Consider the following 22,912-nt stretch of genomic DNA (forward strand, 5'->3'; position numbering starts at 1 on the left):
GAGCTTTCTTTTTGCAACCATTTTGCACTCACAACCAGATTCTTCAATTACTACACGCCTCACTACAGACCTACCATTTCGCTTACAAATCCCATAAGATCGCTTATAGATGTTTCGCTATGACATTAGACGCAATAAGATGTACACTGTGAGGAATAGACGCCCCCGAGCACCACCAGACGACGGTTTGAACAGGGTAAGGCTAGGCATGTTCCGAGGGAGTGTTGATATCAGGTGGCTCCACTGCTTTCAGAAGAGATGTTATGAGAGGCGAAAGGTCAGTTGCCCGGTCTGTCTTCACCTTCCATACGTCCCCTCCAACCTTCGGATCGAAACGAAACCGAAAAATGAATCATACATTGACCACAAGTTGGGATTCTTGATGGCTGATCTTCGGCAAGCTCAGTGCGATACGTTCTACAACACTGACAGCAGCCACAGCAGCAACACCACGCCGTACTCGTCTCCAGCAGTATCGATTGCACCAACAATTTCGTCGCCCTCCTCAAGTGTCATTTTATGCTCCACTTATAGCCCGCCAAGGATAGTGAGGGCGAAGGCCCATCTAGTCAAATTCACAAACAGGGTGAAAAACAGCATTATGTTGCTGAAAAAAGGAGATGTTAGCAGCTGTTTCGCAAGCTCAAGTGTAACGCCTCGTCTCAGAAAAAACAACTCGTCAACAGCACTAATGAGACCAGCATCAAGCCCGGAAACGGAGCAAAGAATGCCTGCTTCTCGGCCAAATACAGTGCCGGTTTTAGCATCAGCCTTTTAAGTCTCTGATATACTATTACGCCCAAGATATCGACCAGCTCTTGAGATCGTCTCTATGGTACTCTTCTCCGACAAGCCCACTTGCATCTCTTTCCTTCGCGGGGTCGTTGGCCAAAAGTCTCGGCAAATCCTTGTATACGGGGAGGCCGTCTCTCCAGTCTTCTGAATCGCCACAGCTGAAGATGTGGTCAACCACTTTTTCTGGTGGGTATTGAAGTAATGCACGCATCTCGGGGTCCCAAGCCGACTCAAGAACGTTCTTGTAGAGCCCGCTGACTATAGGGTCCATAATGATATTGTCGTAAGTCTGCCTTGGAGCCGATTGATGAGTATTGCTTTTCTGCTCTTTGGCGAGGTTCTCCTTTGCTTCATTTCTAGACGCTTGCGACGGGCTCTCATCTCCAGAAGCTTGACGGGAGCCCTGAGAACTTCCAGAGTTGATAACACTATCAATGCCTCCAAGAATGGCTTTTCTAGAGAACTGAGGAACATTGAACTTGGAGTCAGTGCTCTTTTGAAGCAGCAGGCTGGTGCCCATTGCCGTCGAGGTATTGTGAGTAGAGTCATCGATTTGAAGTTGTGTTCTGAATTCAAAGTCCGAGGGAAGCTCTTTCAAGCCTATGGAAAAGCTCAAGATGGAATTAACCTTGGAGTTCTGAAGCAAGTACTTGGCAGATGCCGGCTCTGAGAAGTTCAAATACTCCGCTAAGTTGACCTCCACTCTTCCCAACTCGGTTCCACCTTCAAATTTAGAGCTCTTTTCACCCATATAGTAGACTCTGAGCATGAGATACTTGTCGCCAATCATGTTCTCCTTCTTCTTGTACGGAAAGCGCAAGTTGCACGACATGTTGTAATTGAACAGACACTTGAAGTTGTGAATCTTTCTTTTGGATGTTCTGACGTGAAGATGACCCAGAGAGCTTGCACTATTCAACGAATTGCCATCGCCCAGGTCGTCATTTTTCAGCACTGGCTTCAACAGGGAGATGGCTGCTCTGAGACCTGAGTAGGAATCTTGAATAAATATTTCCACATAGCAGTAGCCAGTGGTATGGGGCACGTTGCTGAGGTCCTTGATAGCAAAATCAAGCTTAAATTTCGGCTTCTTAGACGAGAACATGATTAAGTGAGCGGTAATTCGGGTAGGTCGGCAGCAACAAACAAGGATGTTGATATAGTTCGCGGTCGCATTATCAGATAACCTCCAGAGTTGCAGTGGTTCGCATAAACCAAGCAAATTTGCGATAAACAAAGTATTATCAGAGAAATGCCACAAGAATGTAGAGGGGAAACCTTTGAAAGGTGTATATGAATGTTGACCGACGGCGGTATGCTAGATCATTTTGTTAGTGTTGCGAATTAAATTGGCAAGGGCAGCAGAGATGTGCTCTTTCCGGTGGCCGGTAAAACTCGATAAACAGTCATTGAAATAACTAGATAAGAAAGCTTAGATTCTTTAGAAGATCAAACTGGCTTATATGTCTAAAAGCTACTTCAGATGTGTGTTGGAAGAATACTAAGTCAATGCATAGTTTGGCTGCGAAAGCAGCCTGGGTGAAGAAAGTGGACTAGGATGATGAGGGTGACATATCTCATATTTATATCAGTGAATAGTGAGGGGTCCTTAAGCTAAAGAAGCATAAAGAGAAACTTGAAGCAGTTGACTTAAGTTGGTGTATCCGATAGGTTGATTTGGTCGTGTCAACTATCTTTTCGGGGATGACATATTTAGTGATTTTAGTTAGATCTCTCAAGTTCATTTAATTTTGAGATAAAGTGGTCCTTCAACAGAAATTCTTGATAGAATCATTTCACTTGACACTGGTCAAGCTACTTTATGACCCGCCTACGCAACATAGGTCAACAGATTAAAGCTTCTACTGACCTAGAATATGAAAGCCACTTCTTCACAATTCTAAAAGACAAAATCCACACTCACAAAAGTATAAAATGAGGTCCTCAAATATCCTTGATTTTCATTCCACGAGGTATCATACATTTGGTCGAGTCTTGCCCCTCTTTGACATTTCGCAGCCAGACATTCTAGAAGATGCATCAAAACTGACCAAAGCACCTCGGCAACATAACTACGTGCCAGCCAAATAACAAAACAAGAATCTCTACTTTTATTTAGTAAATATATAGTAAACACACGGACTTCATTCAGATGTACCCTCCTATGCCTCTCAATTCACCCGAAACTTCCTTAATCGCCTTGTGCCCTCGGCCATTGTTCCTGTTTGGGGAATGCCAGCCGTGCCCACTTTTCGCACCGTCTCCCCAGAGAAATGCACAAGAGTGAAAACATCTCCTCGGCTACAGACTTACCGAACAGATCTCATCAAGCGACACTCTACTGGTAAAAGACACCTCCTTAGAATCTGCCTTAGTACCTTGGAAGCTTCACAGACTTATTCTTAATGCTTGCTCTGGACAGGCCCCTACAGAACCGCCAAAACTACACGGTGCCAGCGTCGTCGTTGAAGCAGCTGAAGTACGCGTTTATGTCGATGCTATTGCTACGAGTGCTCAATCTCGAAGACGAACAGACCATCGTGCTGGGAACGGCGCTGGAAATGGCGAAGTTGGCCCAAAAGTCCCCCCCAGAGATACTACCTCAGATAGCTGTGCCTCCCACCTTGTGGCTCCAAGAAGACGTTGTGTTGCACGAGCTGAAAATCAAGGTTGCTTTGCTTCGAGAGATTAACGGTATGCTTCAAAAGAACGTTCAGTCATTACTGTCGGAAGAGCTCTTCTTGCTTGACGATACCACTCTAATGTACTATGAGAAACTTTTGAACGCCTACGACTTTCTCAAGTTCAACAAACCGGCGCCTCTGTTCGATGCTTTTAGAGAAGACGACGAGTACGAGGATTACGATGACGACAGCTCAATGTCAGCTTACCCTTCATACATGGACACCAATCTGGGAAGGACGTCTATCTCTGAGCTGGCCAGGCCGGGCTCGTTCGCAAGGCTGGTTAGCTCCGGAAGCTACAAGTCTCGCATGTCGACTCTCTCGAAGGATTTCAGGAAACTTTCTTTTCTAAAGCTCAACGGTCATGAAGATAAGGAGGACACTCCTCCACTGCCGATTCTGCCCATATCGGCACCGCAGAGGTCAATGCTGGCTACAGCATTCTCTAGAGACTCACAGGGTTCTCGAGATTCACTGCTGCACAACCATCGAGACCAGCTCAATGCTTTGTTGTCGAAATCCAAGTTTTACAATAAGTTGAGGAGAAGAGACTCCACAGCGTCGTACTCTAGTGCAGTATCGACACCCACAAGTGTGACAAGCAACGCCAGCAATCCTTCGACAAGAAGAAAATCATCCCTGGGCTTTGGTGATAAGAAACTGAGACAGAGACTTACCGAGTCTCAGAAGCAGGAGAGCCAAAGGAACAAGCTCGACTACTATGTGCAAGTGAAAGAGCTTGAAGAAAACACCAAGCAACTCGTTGGGTTTTTGGGAAAACCAGGCTCCCGAGCCTCGCTTGTTCGCCTTATGGACTTTGTCAAGAATAATGTTTTTCGTTTGGTGCTCATTGACGTTTCGTCAATGATTGTGGAATACACCCATCTAAAAGCGAGTCGGGTGATTTAATATCTGTGTTATTACGTTCCTCTACTGTGGAAAGCTAGGATAACGTTATATGACTTGATGATTGTATTATATGTAATGGCTAATATACAAGTGACGACGAGCTCGTCTAGTTTTGTTACTTACATGTAGAGAGCATTTGAGAGATGACGCTTAGAAGCTGGTCGTTCTCACATGCAGCAGCCACTCTTTCCTTATCGTTGAGCTGTTTATTAACCTGATTCTCAGACTGGTGAGTACCCTCTTTGATAAGGATTCTGATCCTGAATCTTGGTGGGAGACAACGTTCCAAGCGGACTCTGATCCCAAGCCCGATCAACGTTGCCAAGGAACAGTGGGTAATGGTAGGAGTGATCTTTATAAGAACCTCAGAGAGGTCTCTCTTTGTAGCGCCATGAGTCACTTTTATATCCGGTAGATTAACCACAGCCAACTGGGCCAACGTCAAAGGATGTTCCGGGTCTGAGATGGTTGCGATGAGATCAAACACTTCCTGTGCATCGATAGGATCCTCTTCCTCCTCGTCCAATTCTTCCTCAGTGAATTCGCCGGCGTCAGATATCAAATCAGGGGTTTCTTCATCAGAAGCAGCAGTGTTCACCAAAGGGGTCTTTAAGGACAAGGCTACAATCTTCTCCACGAGCTCTTGGCCAGGATCTGCTTTCTTCGTACCCACATCAAGACGTGTAGGCAAACTTGAAACGTCGATGACCGTTGGGTTGGCGTTTATTGGGTCAGACATTAAAGAAGGTGTAGTTGAGAGGAGCAGATAGGCTGCTTAGTGATATTAGAAGATGCAGTACTCGAGCAGGGTAGATGCAGAAGAGACCTGTGATAATAGTGTAAAGGAGGCGTAATACGAAGGTCTTAGATGATTATTTCCAAAACTCACAATATTCTTAAATGCTAGATGAGCTGTGATGTAATTATCGACTTCACTCATCCACATGGGTAATTTGGAAAGTTGTGATACATCAAAAGTGTCAAGAAGGCCATATTCTACAATACTATGGAGCTTCCCGTCTTCATTCATTCAACGTCTTTTTGGACTCCTTTACAATACCTCAATGATTGAACTTCAAACTGGGGGAACCTACCAGAGCCTCCAAGCAATCATGTATATACCTCCAATGTTGTCTCCACTTCTATGAAGCGAGTGGCTGCGAAAAGTGAGACAAATCAGTGATTCCATCGTGAGTGAACCCAGGTGGACCAGGGAAACTATCCTAAAGAGTCTAAAGGTTTCAAATCTTTAATTTAGAAATATTTCTCTCATTCCCCGTTCATTCAATACCCTGGTCATGGGGCCTCCATCTCGGCTAATATAGGCGGCGCCTTACTAGGGCTCCTCGCAATCCTGCCTAATGCGACTATCAGTACCACTCTTTTAGATACTACTACGACATCAAGAGCCATGGAATTCTATGAGCAATGCCAAATCCAGCAGGTGGCGCCACTCATCACGCTATCTTTGCACGAGCTGAACGCCACAAGCCACCTAAAATGCCACTTGCGCAAGTCAGACATCGCCAATTGCGTGTGGGACAACAGCATACTAAAAAATCGTCTCCTGAGTGCCAAATATATCCTCGAGTTTTGTGACGAGGAGACTGCCAGGGCGAGAATCGAAACACGGCCGAAGGAAGATGGCGCTCATTCTTTGATCTCTCCGTTTAACGTTGAGTCTGACTTGTTTCCCAATGGTATCTTGTCTGAACAGTGGTTTCTCAAGTACACCAGAGATGTGCCGTTTGCGTTCGTTCAAACACACTTATTAGACGACGATCCCACTACAGATGAAGCATTAGGGCTAGCATTGGCAGCTAAGCGCCAGGAGTATGCGAGCTTTGGGGTCAAATACGTTGCTGTCTTGCTTTCAGACGGCGACCCTATAGCCGATCAGGATAGAGTTGACAAACTACGGCTAGTGTCGGGACTCCCCAGACTTACAGGCATTTTTTACCTCAATGCGGACCCGGAAACCCTAGAACGGGACTGTGGAATCCTAGCGTCGAGTATCTTCAGTAATTTGAAGGCACTGGCCGCAGACTTCTACTCTGGAGTGGAAGCCCGGATCAAGCAGCGATATAAAAATATTACACCATGCCGTCTTTTGATAATGTTGATACGAAAATTAGCCTCACTCCAAAGTTTCTCGAAGTAAGGAACATGATCAAACAGGCGGTAATTCTTCAATTCATACACCCGCATAACATTGAGTCGAGTTTCACTATGCTAGAGACTTCATACGAACGCCTCATAGAGTTGACTGCGGACCATGCTGATGCTTTCTTTTCCCCCTCCGCAAGCGCTCATGACGCCAAACTTTATGCCCATTTCAGACGCCTCTTGGATACGATAGCCATACATCTCATTCGTGGATACCTATCAACTGAGGAGCCTACTGCAGCTTTACGGAAGCACGAAGCTCACATTGCCAATGTTTTAGATCTCTGTAAAGATCAGTGTAAGAAGGAGAATATGGCTTGGGTTGCGGTTCAGTATCAATGGATCGGAGAGTTGATGCTGATGGTACCTCAATCCGTTCTCAGTGACTTAAATCTCGACCATCAAGTCAAACAGAAAGCTTATCAGAACAGTTTGGCGTATTTTGGAGGCTCAAATTTCCACGACTCGTTTAATTCAACAATCGTCACCCAGTCTTTCTTAATGTACTTGAAGGCTTTCTCGAAACTAGAAAACGCAATTCCTGATAAGATCCAGCTACCTTATATCACAAGTTTAGCGAATGCGGTTAAATTTCTGCGTCATAAACTTCATCTACTTCAAAGATCACAAGAATGCTTGATTAACGCAACGCAGCACGGGACAATCCACTCTCTGTTGAAGGGCTTCTTCATGTATATTGAGTGGCTTCTCGCCGAAGAGCTCTTCAGTATGGGCCAGTATGAAGAAGCTGAAAAGCACTATATCACTGTTCTCAACCACGAGGGTACTGAAAAGTGGAGTTCGCTTTTTCAACTTCTCACTCAGCGCTTGTCAATGATATACGAAAAAACGGACAAGTACGAGCAACAGCTAGAGTCAATAGTTCGACTTGCGTCACAGAAGACTCCCATCCGTGATTCTGCCTCGGTGCCAATAACCTTGAAGCGTTCAGTCGACATCGCTCTAGACGAGAAAAGTCAGTTCTTCTCTGTTGCTGTCAATTTGTTCAGTGAGACTTTAAAGAAAGAGTTTTTCGAATTTGACACGATTGTCTCTCAAATAGAGATTGAGCCTATTTTTCAAGCAAGCAAGTTGGAGGGCCTTATTGAAGACAGTAAAGCTGACCTCAAAATAACCAAGATAGAGGTGAACTTCGATGGAAGACTGGTAATCTTAACTCATGAAGACCGCAATGAAAAGGTATGTCAAGTGAGACTTGATGGCACATCCGAATATAAGGCTGACCTACTAAAGCTTGGAAAAGGTGGTGTGTTACAGCTTTTCCACGAGGTAACCAAGCCAGGAAAATACAAAGTGGAATCGATCGCCTTATATTCAACCCTTCTGGTAAGGTCTGGTGAGCATACGGTAAATTTCAAAAGATCGGAGCTTCACAGCTTCCTTAGTGTGGCAAGGCCAGTTACATCTTTCACTGCTCTACTCAAAACCGAACAGAATAGCTTTAAACGTCATGTCATACGCACACACGGTCATCAAGCCATTGAATGCGTTGTCCAGCCTTACAAACCTGAGGTACGCGTTGAGCTTCTTGAACCACTTCAGTTTATCATCATGGGTGAGAAGTTCGAGATGCCAATGAATATAAGGTTTCTTCGCCCACCTCATGAGAAGGCCAATATCTCATCCTTGAGTATCTTAGTCAAAAGTAGGTTGCTTGAGGGCGAGGTGGAACAGGATTACGTCATTCCCCATACTAACTGGAAGCTGCTTAAGGATGACGAGAACTTGAGCATTCTAGACGAGTTTAAGAATGCAAAAGAATCATTGCAAGGAACTCTTCAGATAAGTCTTCGCAGACCACCAAGTGTGAAGCCCAAGCAGGAAATCACATTCGTAATTGAGATGCAATTGATCGTTGGCGAATCAAACAAGTCAACTTCTGTGTACGACCTTGATACCATAGAGATCCCGGTCCTTGCAAAGCCATTTGATTATGAATACGACGTTAAAACACGTTTCAGGGACGACAGCTCACTCGATATGAGGAATCCGTTTATCTTGTCTACTGATCAGGCAGATGCTGAGAGGAATTTTTCTATGCCACTGCCATCTAGAGTGTGGGCTTCGACCGCAAGAGTCATTGACACTCATAAACTCATCGAGTCCAACAATATTAGGGTCAAAAAGTGTCTGTTTTTGATCAGATCAAAGAATACAGAGGTTGATGTGAAGCCCTCTGGTTCCACAGAAGAGAACGCTTTGGAGTATTCTCAAACTTTCATAACAAGCTCACGCCATCGCTTTTCTCTCCGCCTGGCAAGCGTCATCATCTCGAGCGTCTTCATTTGGAGTCGAGGAGAAAGTGAACTCGAGAATGAATTTGAGACGGATGATTGGGAAGTGAGCTTGCTGTTGCAAGACCCTCGAGTTATCTTGCATCGCGTCGAAGCCAATGATGGAAAAGCTGTTTTGGAGTATGTGATCGAAAACCCGACACCTAGGATATTTACCTTCACTACGACATTGAAAACCGAGGACAGTGCCTTACGCGGAGTTGACTGGAATTTTGAAGACCCTAGCAATATTTATCCATTGCACCAGGCAGCGTTCCCTGTGTTACCATTCAGTCGACACAATATGGCCTACACGGGAAAGTTTCAGGTCGAGGACGCTACCTCGACGTCAATTGAGCTTCCCAATCTTCAAGTGTACGACTTAAACTACAAAGTGAGCTTGCCTACGCTTCCTGTTGATGATAAAGTGGTTGTCGAGGGAGATGTATTGTACTTGAAACAGTGACTATTCAATTAACTATGACAGGTCTAGTTAACACCCAACAACTCAACATCAAAAATCAAGGTGGCATCAGGAGGAATGAGACCTGGGAATCCTCTGGAACCATACGCCTCGTGGCCAGGAATGGTCAATTTGGCCTGAGAACCGACAGATAACTTTGGAATGCCAATGTCCCAGCCCTTGATGACGTGACCAACACCGATGGTGCATTGGAAGGGTTTGCCTCTGTCACGGGAAGAGTCGAATTTCTTACCGTTTTCCAACGTACCAGTGTAGTGGATGGTGACGGTGTCACCAACTTTTGGGAAAACCTTTCCGTCACCTTCCAGAATAATTTCAACTTCAGTAGTGCTTGGGGCCATTGCGATAAAGAGGAGTGGAATTGCCTGCGACAAGTAGCTAGAGAGGGATTGAGTAAGGCAGATCTGCTAAAGCGAGCAAGCATTCAATGAAGTGGGACTAGTTATCGAGATTCCTTGCCCAGTGTACGAGGGATGCCCCATGAGATGTACGGGTGTTTGCGTAGTACTTGCCTCAGCCTGATCCATGACGTTTTGATACAATTGCTCCAGACTCGTTGATTGCGTGCAGGATTCGGCGTTACAAATTGAATTTTGCGGCCATTACGGCTGACTGGTGAAGCATCAAAAGACGGTAACAAAATCTTCATGATTATCTGACTAGTGCCGGACTAGATTTGCCGTTGTGGCTATTGCATTAGCGTTTGGGCACGTGATAACTGAAATGCAGAATTCGTTCCTGATGTATTTCCGTGCTTTTGTCATATGAGGTTCTGCCATTTTGGCTGCTCTTGGTATTCGGTATTATACTACGCCACTCACTCCGTGAAGGTCCTCTTGCCTGGAATATCGACCGCAGGCAATTGTCCTTTGTGGCGGCTATGTTAGCGAACCTCCCATCATCCGGTGCGACTTATCGCAAATCTATCAAACCTGGCGCACTGTACAAGAAAGGCATCCAGGTGAGTATAAAGTGTCACCCGGCAGAACTGGTTAGCCGATTGCCAAAGAGACAGTGTAAACCTATCTAAATAAGCTTCACATGGGCATCGACGTTCGTGTGGACGTGGACCGGCATGAAAACGGCGGCACCTTCACCAATTACGATTTGATCCACGGTGTGGTTCGGCTCACCACGACAACGTCGATTTCGTTGACGTTTATTCAGGTGAAGTTGGAAGGTATTGCCACAACGCAGTTGACGGTTCCTCGAGTGCTCAAGAAGAAGAATCAAAAGGAAAATAGAGACAAGCTCCTTCAGGATGTACATAAGGTGCTCTACGATTCGTTGATCGTGTTTCCGCCCGAGAACGTCCGAAACGTCTCAAGTTCAAAGGAGTTCACCTTGACGCCTGGAGACTACACATATCCTTTTCAATTTAAGATTCCGCTCAATAACTCCTGTGTCAAGACGCTGGGGATTTCCAACAAGGTGCTGTTCAGTCGAGACAACCGGCAGATCTTGGTGAACAACGGAAATTTCAACACCAATTTGATAAAGAATGTTGCCCAAAATTATTTCCAGGCTTACCCGAATACACCATCATCGCTTCCAGATGGACAGAAAATGCAGAATTACCATGTGACCACCCAGCTTCCGCCTTCCATCAGCGACATGGGTCTGTTTGCCAGTGTGCGCTATTTCGTCAAGGTCACCTGTAAACGCTCGTCTGTGTTCAAGGCAAATTTGAGGGCGTTTGATCCTTTCACTTTTCTTCCCCTCGATCTAGATAGTCACAACAGACCTCTCTTTGAGGGCCAGCAGTTCGAGGAATTCAGAGAAGTTTTTTTCAGAAAGGAGATGGTGTTTAAGAATAGGATACCCGAGATAGTGGGCATAAAAGTTTCCAAGAGGGCTGCTGCCGACTGCAAGAAAGCCCTTCCAAGCACACCCCCTCTACCGCAGAGAAAGAGCATATTTTCATCATTTCTCGGTGGAGGAACTTCATCACCGCCAACACCACCAACAAGACCAGCTTCTAGCTCCAGAAGATCTAGCAGCAGCAATACAAGTCTACGTCACACTAGTGCGGCCTACGAAATCAACGCATCGAATGTGCCCTTTTCCTTTGAGGTTCGCTTCAAATACCGTCCTTATTTGGTTCCGTCACATTTGCCTACATTCAGACTATTTTTGTTGCTGCCTCAAAATCCTTCTCGCTATTCATTGGCACAGTACGGTTACCCGGATGAGTCCAATGGTCTAGGAGTCATATACTTCCAGAAACTCACAGTAGAGCTACGCAGCACCACTAACATATCTGTGGTGGAAACTGACGGTGCTGGCGATGTCACTCATCATGGCAAGAGCGAAGACGTGATTCAATTGTGCAATAACACCTATCAAAATTTACAGTTTGATCTCCACGATGCCAAAACGCTGCGGTCCTCATCTGCTACAAGCAGCAGCTATGTGGACACAAACATGCATGAGCTTGAAATTCCTCGTAAATACTTTGACAATTGTGTGGTACCTGGCGATCTTGCACCCTCGTTCAAGACATGCAACATCACAAGGAAATACAGTCTTGTGATCGTGGGGGGATTTCTGAGTGAGCGAATCAGCGACTTCAAGGACCGTGCAGAAGTCGAGAAGAAAGTTCGTTACGTCGACTTGTTCTGCTCCGATGTGCAAGTTCTCTCTGGCCTCAAGCTTACGTCATGGCTACATTCGAATGCGTCAGAATCAAACGTCAGCAGAACCTCCGACCTGAAGCCTGCTTTGCCAGAGCGCCCTTCAAGCAAGACAAGGCCATCTGACGATGCGCATCTGAGCAGCAGCAAAGACGGTGAAAGCCGTCTACCTACGTACGACGATGTGGTTAGAGAAAGCTCCTATCAAGATGATGGTGAGCACCTCAGAGCCCGGCGGAGGTACCAAAATTAGCCTTTAGATCATAACGCACAATTACAGAGATGGCTTGAAGCCATTGACTTCTTTCTACGCGTTTGGATCACCCTGGATCTCTGGATCTGGGGAGAATCCTTGAATAGGAAATGATAGCCCTAATTGCCGGGTGCAATTTCACAAAAAGATCCAAGACGAAACACCGGATTATCTATACCATCACAAGAATCATTTTTCGATACAATTTTATCGTGTAGCAGGTCAGTCAGCACACCAAATTTCGTAGTTTCTGTTTAGGTTGCGCCTTTTCTATTTCCTGAGATCTCATTCGCAAAGGTGAAATGTACCGAGCACTCACAAGAAAAAAAAAGAAGGAAAGAATTCATATCAACACTCACCTGGTTGAATTCCAAAGACATAACCCCATCCGAAGAGCGATTCTCGAGTCAAGTAACACATTCAGGTTCTTCAATAGAAAGTGACACCCTGAATTGCTAACTTTGATTGAGAATATTCTATTAATCGTCCTTGGATAAAAATTACCCTTTTGATCCCCCCATACTAGGTGCCAATCCCTTGATCCAACCTGTAAAAGATGGCCGAATCAAGCTTCTTCGCTAGAAACAAAGCTGCCATTGCCCTCACGGTGCTTGCCAGTGCTGGTGCCATCGGAGCCTACTGGTACTATATCCAGCAGCAAGCACAGGAAACCAGTGGCGACAAGGAAGGCGACAATCATGCCGCTAAGAAGAAAAAGAACAAGAAGAAGAAGAGCAAGAGCTCTAAGGATAAGACCCCTGAGACCAGCGCTGCTTCTCAGGAGAAGTCTCCTCTTGATTTGTCGGAGGCTCCCTTCCCAGTCAACGATAAGAACATGCCCGACTTCACCGAGGAGGACGTGGCCAAGTTGACCGAGGAACAGAAGGAGGAGTGGGCACTTGCGTTGAAAAACGCAGGTAACGCTAAGTACAAGAACAATGAGATGGAGGATGCTATAGCGTTCTACACTGCCGCATTGAAAGTGAAGGTCGACCCCGTCTACTACTCCAACAGATCTGCGTGCTGGGCTGCGATTGGCAACCACGAAGAAGTGATTAAGGATGCCACTGAGGCCATCAAGCTCAAGCCAGACTACACGAAATGTATTTTGCGTCGTGCCACCTCGTACGAGCAGTTGGAGCAGTACCCGGACGCCATGTTGGACTTGACCGCCTTGACCATCCACGGTGCCTTCAACTCCAAGTCTGTTGAGCAAACTTTGGAGAGAGTTTTGCAAAAGCACGCAGTGAAGATCGTTGAGAAACAGATGAAGGAACGTGTGCCCGAATTGCCCTCTGCTTCCACGATTGCCTCCTTCTTTGGCGCTTTCAAGCCTGAGTCCAATCCTGAGGGCATTTCTGAGTCTTCTACCGGTGCTGACAAGTTCTTGTACGACGCCTTGCAAGCTCTTAATGCCAAGCAGGCTGAGAAATACGAGGAGGCTGACTCTTTGTTCAACCAGGCCATCAAGGCCTACGAAGAGGAATCCATCAAGCCAGATTCCGCTGAGGCTGCCAAGGCTACCATTGCCTACGAGTACGGTGCTATCATCTCTTTCTTGAAGTACGACAAAAAGTCAATCGATGCTTACATCACCAAGGCGTTTGCTTTGAAGCCTCGTGCCCGTACCTACGTCATCAGAGCACTTGTCAAGGCTGACGACAGCACTTTAGAGGACTCCTTCAAGGACTTCGAGAAGGCCAAGGAGTTGGAGCCAGAAAACCCTGATATCTACTACCACTTTGGTCAGATCTTTTACCTTACAGGTAGATTCCCTGAGGCTGAGCAGCATTTCATGAAGGCCAAGAAGCTCAACCCAGAGAATGTTTTCGCCTACATCCAGTTAGCCTGTGTTATCTACAAGAAGGGTGAGGCAGATGAGGCCATCAAGGCCTTCGAAGAAGCTAAGCTCAGATTCCCTACTTCTCCTGAAGTCTTGAACTACTACGGTGAAATCTTGGCGGACAAGGGCGACACACAGGGCGCAATCAAGCAGTTTGACATTGCTATCCGTTTGCAGAAAGACTTACCTGTGGTGAGCGTCGGTGCTGCTCCTTTGCTCAACAAGGGCAGTTTGCTCCAGAGAGATGGATTGGACGACAAAGGAGAAGTGGCTGACTTATACACCAGAGCGGTGGAGATGGACCCAAAGAGTGAAATTGCACGCAATCACCTTGCTCAGGTGAAGTTGGCTCAGGATGACGCTGAGGAGGCCATCAGATTGTTTGAGGAGGGTTCCCTCTTGTCGCGTACTTTCGACGAGAAGGTCCAGTCCACTTCTTTCGCCGAGGCCACCAAGATGCAGATGAAGATTAAGGCCGACCCTTACTTGAGCCAGAAGATCAATGAGGTTCTTCAACAGCACGCTCTGCAAATTCAGCGTTAGTGATTTTCTGGCCTACAAAAAGGTACGGTTTCTGTATATACTGGTGGCTTCTGCCAATGCACACTGAATTTCGCAGCCATTTTTTCAATGCTCGTAGTATATCACTTGTAGTATTTTTTGCACCCATTACAACCATGGTATTCAGGGCCCTCATGACTGTGCCCAAACACACGTCCAAAACGCCCAATTCCACTTTGGACTTGTCGTACATCACGCCCCAGCTCGTGGTTTCTGGCGGTCCCACTGACTCCAAGCACAGAGCAGTGTTTCGAGACAACGTCGCTCACGTTGTGGCCTACTTGGATCTGAAACACGGCCGTGGCAACTGGCATGTGTGGAATCTCCGTGCCGAAGGCGAAGGTTACGCCTTGAATGGAGTTATTGGTCCGCACTGCTCTTATCGTCCCATTGTAGACCATGAGATACCACCTCTCGAGTTCATGGAAAAGCTTATGGTGGAGATCCATAATTTTCTTGACGTTTCATCAGAAAGAGTGGCACTTATCCATTGCAAGCAGGGAATGGGCCGTTCGGGCACCATCTGTTGTGGGTACCTCATGTACCAGATGTTCACAAGAGGCATCTATGCTTCTGTGGACGAAATGGTTGCAAAATTCACTGCGAAACGCATGAAAAAGGTGTTTGGACCCGGAGTGTCCATTGAATCCCAGCTTCGCTTCTTGCGGTACTGGAAAGTGTATATGGAGCTTCCACCAGATCTTCGTCAAGATTTTGCCTTGGCCGGGAGCGACCAGCGCTCGTGCCTACTCCAGGTGGAGTTTAAAGGCCCTCAACGGCTTCTTTGGCGGCTGCGGTTGGCACTTGCAACACACAAGGCCACAGAACTCGAAGAGATCTTCTCCACCTCTTTCCAGAACAACATTGGAGTTTTAACCAGTCCTCTTCGTCAATTCTGCTCTGTCGATCTCAACGTGCCCTTGGCCAACTTGCCTCTAGTAAGGGTACAGCTTGAGGCTCCAGTGGCTAGATGCCACTTCTGGTTTAGTCCTTACTTGGAGACCATCGGCAGTAGAAAGAGGCCCATAGCTGGGCTGGATGTTAATATGAGTTTTCTGGTCAGCTGGAACGAGTGTGACGGAAGGTGGGGGACCAAGTGGAAGGGAGTGCCATTGTTCGAAAAAATCACCGTATCCTGGATGTACAAGAGTGAAGAAGACGACAAGAAGACCGCTGATAATGTTGTATAATGACTCAGAGTGGTAGATGGCGCAATGATGATAAAATCCTTGCCCACGATCAGGAGCCCCCAAAGGGCAATTATTGTGACTACAGCATCCTACAATTGATCAATGCTATGCGTATATTAACCACCCCGATTTCCGGGACCCACATCCAAGAGGATCAGCCTCAATGCATTTCTCACCTCCTCAGCCTTTGGTGATCGCTTGCCGCCCATCTTGTTTAAGGTGTACGGTTTTGCTATCACCACATCTTTGAACACGTTGATGGAGTCATTGGGAAGCCACTGCACGTTTTCCTTGCCAAACTTAGTCGACAAACTGTTGAATATCGTCTGGGCGTTGGAGCTGGCGTGCGAGCTTGAGTCTCGCCTCTTCAGGTTTTGTCGAGAGGTCAGGTGGTGGTGAGAGTTTTGTGGATGATGCTTATCTTGTTGTTGCAGCTGATGTTGTTGATGTTGTTGCGGATGCTGATGCTGCTGCTGCTGCTGTTTCTGCAGCGGTTTCTGCAGCGATTTGTCATGCTCTTCGAACGGCGTATACTTGGCCATGGCCTCATTCAAGTCAGCTTCGAGTTTTTGAAGATCCACTTTGGAAAGACGGGGATATGAATTTCTGTAGTAATGCTTCTTATGAGGCTGAACCACTTGCACGGCCTTGATGAATGCAGTGTTGATGATTCTGATCCTCAGAGGCTCCACCTTCAATGCAAGCACCGACTGGGACGGGTTGAACGAGTGGATCAAGCCTGTTGTGGTCTGATCCAACAAGTTCGTGACTTTCACCCGCACGTTTACCACATCGGACATGGTAGAGCTATGATACAAGGGAACAGGGAAAGAAAGATTCGGAGGGTCTTGAAGAGGGTGGGAATATGCGTGAGCGAGGGAGATCAAGTGGTGGTTCTGCAATGTGCACTCTGCCACTCAGTGCTGTCCGGGATAAAACTTGAATTGGGGGCATTAAGATAAAAAAGAAGTGTTCGAGGTGCTGTGTGGGTCTGTCTGAATTAAATTTGTGATGCAATATCTGTAGGAAATTTTGTGGGAATGATGGGTTTGAAATGGGAGTCGCAAGATGAGATTTTGCACCCAAACGGCAGACGGCCAGTAGAACGGCGTGTTTTTCTGCAATCGGGAGATTAGGATGGTTTTGGAGGCAATGCTACTTCTGGTGAAAATAGGAAACATCATTCAAAAAATTGGTCTATTTGAAGAGTGTTTATGGATCAAGTGTGATAACTTCAATACAACAGGGTAGAGAATAGGTACATCCTTTGACCAAGCGTGACATACCCAGAGTAAGATAGACTTGACATACTTGGGAGTACTCAGTGATCCAATGGCTTGCTTCAGTATAAAGTCCTCGATGCTCCTAGCAATGGTGCCTTGTATTCTGAACAGGTGATGTCCATGTACATAGAGTGCACAATATTATATGAAGAGTTAATAACCAGGCCCAAAAACTGGGGAAATACTGAGTTTTTCTTGAATTGTGAGTTTTAATCTCCTCACCAACAATTGACAAATCAAATTTTGGTGGTAGCCTTTACCAAACCAATTTTCACTGCTCACTTTTTCCCCTGCTCTGATGATAGTACCGCAAAACGAGGGCCCTGAAAGATGTCTCACTTGTGTGAAGGCCGCAGAGATCCATTTACGAAGACCCTAATTTAAATCATGTGCATCACGTTAGTTGTTCATTTATGGCTTATTAGTCAAATTCGCCAAGATCCTGCCTGCCTCTCTTTCAAGATGTTTTTCCTCACTCATGTGGTTGCCGATCTCAAACGTTGTTTTGGCTGCGAGTATATTATTTCTCTTTCGCCTGTTCCTCGCCAAAGATGCACGGAACATGCAAAGGTATGCCAACAATCTGTTCGACTCTTCACAAAATCAAAAGATGAAACCGTAAAAATGAAAAAACTCTCTATTGCCTTTCTTTGAACTCTACTTACTACCTTTGCAAAACCTCCTACTGAGTATGCCCCGGCCCACGGATGCCGCAAGAGTAGCATTCGCGCTGTGCTGCTAAGCAATAATATATATATATCATTTTCCATCTTTTTCTCTCCCGCGTGTATACACTTTTGTCGGTACCGCAACGTCTAAACCAATAGTTCACAACCCTTTGTCATGGGCGTCTATACTCCATCTAGCAAGCTTGAAAACTTGAAGTTGTACAAGTACTCCAGCGAAGACCACTCGTACATCTCCAAGTATGTGCTCAAACGGTTTTGGAACTGGTTCACCACCTTGTTCCCGTTGGACATGGCTCCCAACTTGATCACCTTGCTTGGCTTGGTGTTCATCATCGTCAGTGTCTTTGTGGTGGCCTACTACGACCCTTACTTGGACTCGCCTTCTCCCAGCTGGTGCTACTTCCTCCATGCGTTCAACTTGTTCATGTACCAGACGTTTGATGGATGTGATGGCTGTCACGCCAGAAGAACTGGCCAGTCGGGGCCATTGGGTGAATTGTTTGATCATTCGATCGACGCCATCAACACCACCTTGTTGTGCATTGTCAGCAGCTCTGTATTCCAGTTTGGTGCGGGCTACAAGACTCTCTTTGCCCAGTTCTCTGTCCTTGCCAACTTCTATACATCTACATGGGAGACTTACCACACTCACACGTTGTTCTTGTCGAGCTTTAGTGGGCCTGTGGAAGGTATGATCATTTTGTGCTTGCTGTATATTCTCACTGGCTTCACGGGTCCTGAGATCTGGACTGCTCACTTGTTCGATTTGGATTTGTCTTCGCTTGGTTTTGGCTTGGACACTGTCTCTGTCGACGTCTCCCATGTCATAATTGTTTTTGGTTTTATTGGTATCTACTTCAATGTGGCCACTGCCGCATCTAACGTCGCAAAAAAGTATTACTCTAACGCCAGATTGTCCACTGAAAAAGCAGCTGCAGAAGTCGTCAAAGCGAAGGAAGGCTTGATTCCTTTCGTTGTCTATTATGTCTTCTTAGTTCTCCTTGTGTGGAGTTTCCCAGAGACTGCCACCTCTTACTGCTATGCATTGGTCCTCTCCACCGGAAGCACCATGGCCTTCTGTGTTGGACGCATTATCTTGGCCCACTTGACATTGCAAGACTTCCCTTACTATTCGGTTCCTACACTCATGCCTGCTTTCCAATGGCTCGCAGCTAACATATTCATTTCTATCTATGGCTACACTCCTTCTGCGGTGCTCCCCGCCATCACCTGGGGTGGCACAGGCTTGACGATCGGCATTCACATCATGTTCATTTCTGAACTTATTGTAGAGATCACTCAGTTTCTAGACATTTATGCCTTGACCATCAAGCACAAGAAAGTTTAAATATAATCTACATGTATTAGATTAATAGAGACGTTATCTTTGTTAGTAACCTGACGTTGGAGTTTCATTTGTATGTACAAGTCATCAATGGGTGACAACTGCCTTGTGGCTCATGAAATGCAGTTATACAGTAGCTTCGTAGGAGTCTTACTTCTTCTCCTTGTTGCCCTCAGAGGAAAGTGGGTCAGCGCCAGAGGCAATCAAGTCCTGAGAGGATTGTTGCATGGCCACACCCTTCTCCATCTCCTGGAGTTGCATCTCAGAGAAGAGAGCAATGAAAAATGGAAATCCCAATAACAAACCAGTCGAGGTGAGAGTCCACAATAAGGAGCCAGACGTTGTAAGACCGGTGGAGGCGTAGCTCTTGGCCTTCTCAGCCAATTTAAACAATTGCGATCTTCTCTCTGGTGGAACGATATCCTTCAAGGCAACGATTCTGTCATACAAGGTTTCGTTTTCGATGTCAAAGTCATCCTCGAAATCAGACTCGGACTCAGAGTCACTCTGCTCAGCAACATCCAAGTTGACTTTCTTCTCCTCGGAAACGACGGTCTCGTCGTCGACTTGAGTTAATTTGACCATTGTGTTAAGTAGCGATTTGTTAGTAAATCTATGCTTAAGCTCTCACTCAGTATAAGCAATGTCCAAAAAATTTTATGACGCGCGCACGACTTCCCCGGAGCACAGTATTATAGCGTATTCAAATTATGCTTCAATTCAACCAACAAAAAAAAAAAAAGAAAAGGTATTCAGCAATTATTCCTCAAGATATTCCGTTGCAGAGTTCTCCTTTGACACGGTATAACCAAGCTTTTCCATTTGCTTTGGGTACCTGCGCACATTGTAGAACTGAATGAGCGACCGAAGAGCGATTTCCTGATCAAATGAATTGTTGAAGTCGCTCTCTAGATCTCTTCCACTGAGCCAGTTATCTCTGATTGAGAGCCTTAAGTTGAGAAATACTTGTGATATCACATCCATGTTCATCGCCCTCCACTTGCGACCCTGAAATGGAATAATTTTCTTGAAGATCTTGAGAATTGGTATTTTAAAGCTGTGACATTCGTAATTTAGGAGAATAAATTTCAACAAATCTGTTGGTTTCGTTTCGATAAATCCGAATGTCCTCTGTGATACGCCTTTGATTAGGATCTTGTTGATTAGCTGCAAATGGTTCGTCAAGATGCGACAGTAGTTTCTATTAAATTTGGTCACCTTGACGATATGCTTGTTTCCTTCTCCGACTTTGGAGGGGAATTTCGAAATCGCTGTTTTGTTAGTGAGCTCGATAATCTGAGATCTGTCCCATTCTCCGCTGCAGACATTGAAAAAATTAAACTGAGGAATATCGATTTCTGGATTCATAAGCTTATTTTGGGACATCATGACTTCATCAGGAACAAAATTTTTGTTATCTTCGTCTGTACCATGCAAATCATCGTTAGTCAAAGAGTTCGCCATAAAGCTCGTGAAGACATCGAAAAACTGTTCGTCATGCAAAATAGAATTGAAGTAATAGCTTTTGACTACATGGCTTGCTTTGAACCATTTGAGTAGGAGGATCATGATGGAAGACGACGCTTTCAAGCAGATTTCTTTTGTGTGAATGCTCTCAAGTTGCCTGAACAAATATCGTCTCACTGCCTCATACGACCCATCATTATAGCCAAACTTGTGAGCAAGCGCAGTTGCTGGATTTATCTCTTGCTCCACATCGCGTAAGCTTAACTCATGTTTGTATGATTTCGTGATCTCGATCAAGACTTTGGCCAATGACAGAAGGTAAGGAAGTGTTTCTTCGTAGACCTCCTCGACTCTTTTGAGGGATCGTTTACATGAAGAGTCAACATCAGACTCATCATTATCACTGGATTGGTAAGTCTCTGTATCGCTATCATCGTAGTGGTCTTGGTTTCCTCTTTCCTGTGACATGTACCTTTGTCGTTCTCGCCAAAGACGCTTAATGGAATAGCTCTCATAGAGGGCATTCCTGGATAATTCATCGGCCTCCTTGATCGCCTCGGGTAACAGCTCCTCAGCGCCGGTCGGGTAGATGAATGGCATACTCTGATTCACATCGTACAGTTTCCGAATCTTCTCTCCACCCGACATGAAATCTGAAGGCGTCCTTGGAGGAGAAGGCACAGGGGTCGCAATGTGGAGAGTGTTTACTGGGAGTTGACCATAAATGGAGTGTGCTTTATTAGTTCGAGGCATCTCGAGCAAGTTGGACAAAGAGCTCGTGGCATTTGCAGCCATGAAAGCTTGATGTGAGCTTTCACTTATATCCTCCTTCGAATGCGACTTTTCATCCTGATGTTGATACTTCGCAAGAACGGGATACTTATCTCGTAAATCCTCTCTGAACGTGTGATATTCGAGAGGAGAACAAGTCAATCGATTATTGGATGTATCATCTCTCTCTTTTTTCATGATTCCATGCTTTCTGTTGAGATATTCGTTGACCTTGTTGAGTTGCTCTGAGTCACCCAACTCAATAAGTAGTAGTTTCCAGAGGAGGAGAATGACATTTCTTATTCGAGATGATGGGGCAGGGTTTACCCTCCACACCTCAATGAATTTGACTAATCTTGGTAGGATATCCTGATCAGAAAGACTTTGCAACACTTGATCAGTGATCCCCGTTATCAATTCGACGTTCAATACAAAGTACGTTACTGTAAGAAGCTTGAAAAGGCGACCATCAAAAGTTCCGTTGTTTTTTATGGAATTCTCGAGATCATCTAGTAGGAGTGAGATTACCTGATCTAGACCTCCCGTTCTCGCAAAAACTTTGCAGTGCTCTTCAATTTGTGAAAGCTGGTCGTTCTTCGATACACCAGGGCCGTAATTGCCCAAAATGTAGTATAGAAGGGAATTCAAATCAGAGGCGCTTAAGAGGTCAAGGAACCTCAAGTCTTCAATTGACAATGACTTGGCCCTTTCGGGTAACGATGAGAGCTCGATCAACTGGTAATCAGCAGATACAAACCACTCAGCTAGCTCACGATCCAATTCGTCGTAATCAGTATACTCGTACTCCAAGTATGGCTTCTTCACCAAGAACAGGTAGAAGCTTGACCCGAGCTGGTTCCCTTCTCCTTCATGAGATACACCATCAAATGAAGTGAAGAGCTGCTCGGCGCGTTCATTGAGTTTCTTTTGGAACGTTTCATCGTAGGAGAGTTCACTGAGCTGTTTTGTCGTGGAGGGATCTGGGTTGTCTATAAGTTGGTCCTCGAGTCTGTCAATGGATATGTTTTCGTCTGACTCCATTGAGGGACTTCGACGGTGCACTAAGTGGTGGTGGGTGAATCAGAATGGTTGTGAGTAAAAGGGAGATAATGTAGTTGGGTAGTATAAATACCTTTGAGTGTGCGCATACAATCACCAACAGGAGGAGATCTAGCAGCCAAGACGAGATGAATGAGATAAGCGTGAACTGATATAAGGTGGTAGAAGTCTGTTTGATAAAAATTGAGCTTTCATGGAGCTGAAGAATCTACGGGATGTGGTCACCACGGTTGGTAGTGAATGACAAAATGCAAAGTATGAAACACGAACGTGTCTTATCAACAGAACATTATAGACAAAGAGCAGTACAACACCAGAAAATTAAATGATTCAACTGCTCTCACTAAATTGGATCTTGTTTGTCTGTTTCCAGCGACTACAAACTCCCTTGCCTCTGTTTCCGAGGAATCTCAGTGTTTGTAAGGCTGAAGCAGTACTCTACATATCCGCCTCACCATTGAATCAGCCACAGTCACTCACATACAC

General features: G+C 45.6%; 13 protein-coding genes across 13 annotated transcripts; 7 read left to right on the top strand and 6 right to left on the bottom strand. All coding sequences in view use genetic code 12, as the record gives it.

Moving 5' to 3' along the window:
- Positions 1-793: 793 nt before the first annotated feature.
- Positions 794-1,900, bottom strand: CJI96_0001413 (uncharacterized protein; the record flags this gene model as incomplete). The annotated part of the gene is made up of 1 exon (XM_029033103.2): positions 794-1,900. One exon carries the CDS (start codon positions 1,898-1,900, stop codon positions 794-796), a length of 1,107 nt encoding a protein of 368 aa, XP_028893418.2.
- Positions 1,901-3,200: 1,300 nt separating this feature from the next.
- On the top strand, positions 3,201-4,388 carry CJI96_0001414 (uncharacterized protein; the record flags this gene model as incomplete). The annotated part of the gene is made up of 1 exon (XM_029033104.2): positions 3,201-4,388. One exon carries the CDS (start codon positions 3,201-3,203, stop codon positions 4,386-4,388), a length of 1,188 nt encoding a protein of 395 aa, XP_028893419.2.
- Positions 4,389-4,503: 115 nt separating this feature from the next.
- Positions 4,504-5,127, bottom strand: CJI96_0001415 (iron-sulfur cluster assembly protein CIA2; the record flags this gene model as incomplete). Its single annotated transcript, XM_029033105.1, has 1 exon — positions 4,504-5,127. The coding sequence occupies one exon, from the start codon at positions 5,125-5,127 to the stop codon at positions 4,504-4,506; it is 624 nt and encodes a 207-aa protein (XP_028893420.1).
- A 672-nt stretch (positions 5,128-5,799) lies between these two features.
- Positions 5,800-6,549, top strand: CJI96_0001416 (uncharacterized protein; the record flags this gene model as incomplete). The annotated part of the gene is made up of 1 exon (XM_054702050.1): positions 5,800-6,549. The coding sequence occupies one exon, from the start codon at positions 5,800-5,802 to the stop codon at positions 6,547-6,549; it is 750 nt and encodes a 249-aa protein (XP_054558025.1).
- A 68-nt stretch (positions 6,550-6,617) lies between these two features.
- CJI96_0001417 (uncharacterized protein) lies at positions 6,618-9,314 on the top strand (the record flags this gene model as incomplete). The annotated part of the gene is made up of 1 exon (XM_029033106.2): positions 6,618-9,314. One exon carries the CDS (start codon positions 6,618-6,620, stop codon positions 9,312-9,314), a length of 2,697 nt encoding a protein of 898 aa, XP_028893421.2.
- A 23-nt stretch (positions 9,315-9,337) lies between these two features.
- RBP1 (peptidylprolyl isomerase FPR1) lies at positions 9,338-9,673 on the bottom strand (the record flags this gene model as incomplete). The annotated part of the gene is made up of 1 exon (XM_029033107.1): positions 9,338-9,673. The coding sequence occupies one exon, from the start codon at positions 9,671-9,673 to the stop codon at positions 9,338-9,340; it is 336 nt and encodes a 111-aa protein (XP_028893422.1).
- A 700-nt stretch (positions 9,674-10,373) lies between these two features.
- On the top strand, positions 10,374-12,218 carry CJI96_0001419 (uncharacterized protein; the record flags this gene model as incomplete). The annotated part of the gene is made up of 1 exon (XM_029033108.2): positions 10,374-12,218. One exon carries the CDS (start codon positions 10,374-10,376, stop codon positions 12,216-12,218), a length of 1,845 nt encoding a protein of 614 aa, XP_028893423.2.
- A 556-nt stretch (positions 12,219-12,774) lies between these two features.
- On the top strand, positions 12,775-14,604 carry TOM70 (protein channel; the record flags this gene model as incomplete). The annotated part of the gene is made up of 1 exon (XM_029033109.2): positions 12,775-14,604. The coding sequence occupies one exon, from the start codon at positions 12,775-12,777 to the stop codon at positions 14,602-14,604; it is 1,830 nt and encodes a 609-aa protein (XP_028893424.2).
- A 134-nt stretch (positions 14,605-14,738) lies between these two features.
- TEP1 (putative phosphatidylinositol-3,4,5-trisphosphate 3-phosphatase) lies at positions 14,739-15,812 on the top strand (the record flags this gene model as incomplete). Its single annotated transcript, XM_029033110.2, has 1 exon — positions 14,739-15,812. The coding sequence occupies one exon, from the start codon at positions 14,739-14,741 to the stop codon at positions 15,810-15,812; it is 1,074 nt and encodes a 357-aa protein (XP_028893425.2).
- A 116-nt stretch (positions 15,813-15,928) lies between these two features.
- Positions 15,929-16,612, bottom strand: CJI96_0001422 (uncharacterized protein; the record flags this gene model as incomplete). The annotated part of the gene is made up of 1 exon (XM_029033111.2): positions 15,929-16,612. The coding sequence occupies one exon, from the start codon at positions 16,610-16,612 to the stop codon at positions 15,929-15,931; it is 684 nt and encodes a 227-aa protein (XP_028893426.1).
- Positions 16,613-17,938: 1,326 nt separating this feature from the next.
- CJI96_0001423 (diacylglycerol cholinephosphotransferase) lies at positions 17,939-19,132 on the top strand (the record flags this gene model as incomplete). The annotated part of the gene is made up of 1 exon (XM_029033112.1): positions 17,939-19,132. The coding sequence occupies one exon, from the start codon at positions 17,939-17,941 to the stop codon at positions 19,130-19,132; it is 1,194 nt and encodes a 397-aa protein (XP_028893427.1).
- A 147-nt stretch (positions 19,133-19,279) lies between these two features.
- Positions 19,280-19,714, bottom strand: TOM22 (Tom22p; the record flags this gene model as incomplete). The annotated part of the gene is made up of 1 exon (XM_029033113.1): positions 19,280-19,714. One exon carries the CDS (start codon positions 19,712-19,714, stop codon positions 19,280-19,282), a length of 435 nt encoding a protein of 144 aa, XP_028893428.1.
- Positions 19,715-19,888: 174 nt separating this feature from the next.
- On the bottom strand, positions 19,889-22,408 carry CJI96_0001425 (uncharacterized protein; the record flags this gene model as incomplete). The annotated part of the gene is made up of 1 exon (XM_029033114.2): positions 19,889-22,408. One exon carries the CDS (start codon positions 22,406-22,408, stop codon positions 19,889-19,891), a length of 2,520 nt encoding a protein of 839 aa, XP_028893429.2.
- Positions 22,409-22,912: the final 504 nt, after the last annotated feature.

Source organism: Candidozyma auris, chromosome 1 (assembly GCF_003013715.1).
Source record: "Candidozyma auris chromosome 1, complete sequence".
NCBI classification, from domain to species: Eukaryota; Fungi; Ascomycota; class Pichiomycetes; order Serinales; family Metschnikowiaceae; genus Candidozyma; species Candidozyma auris.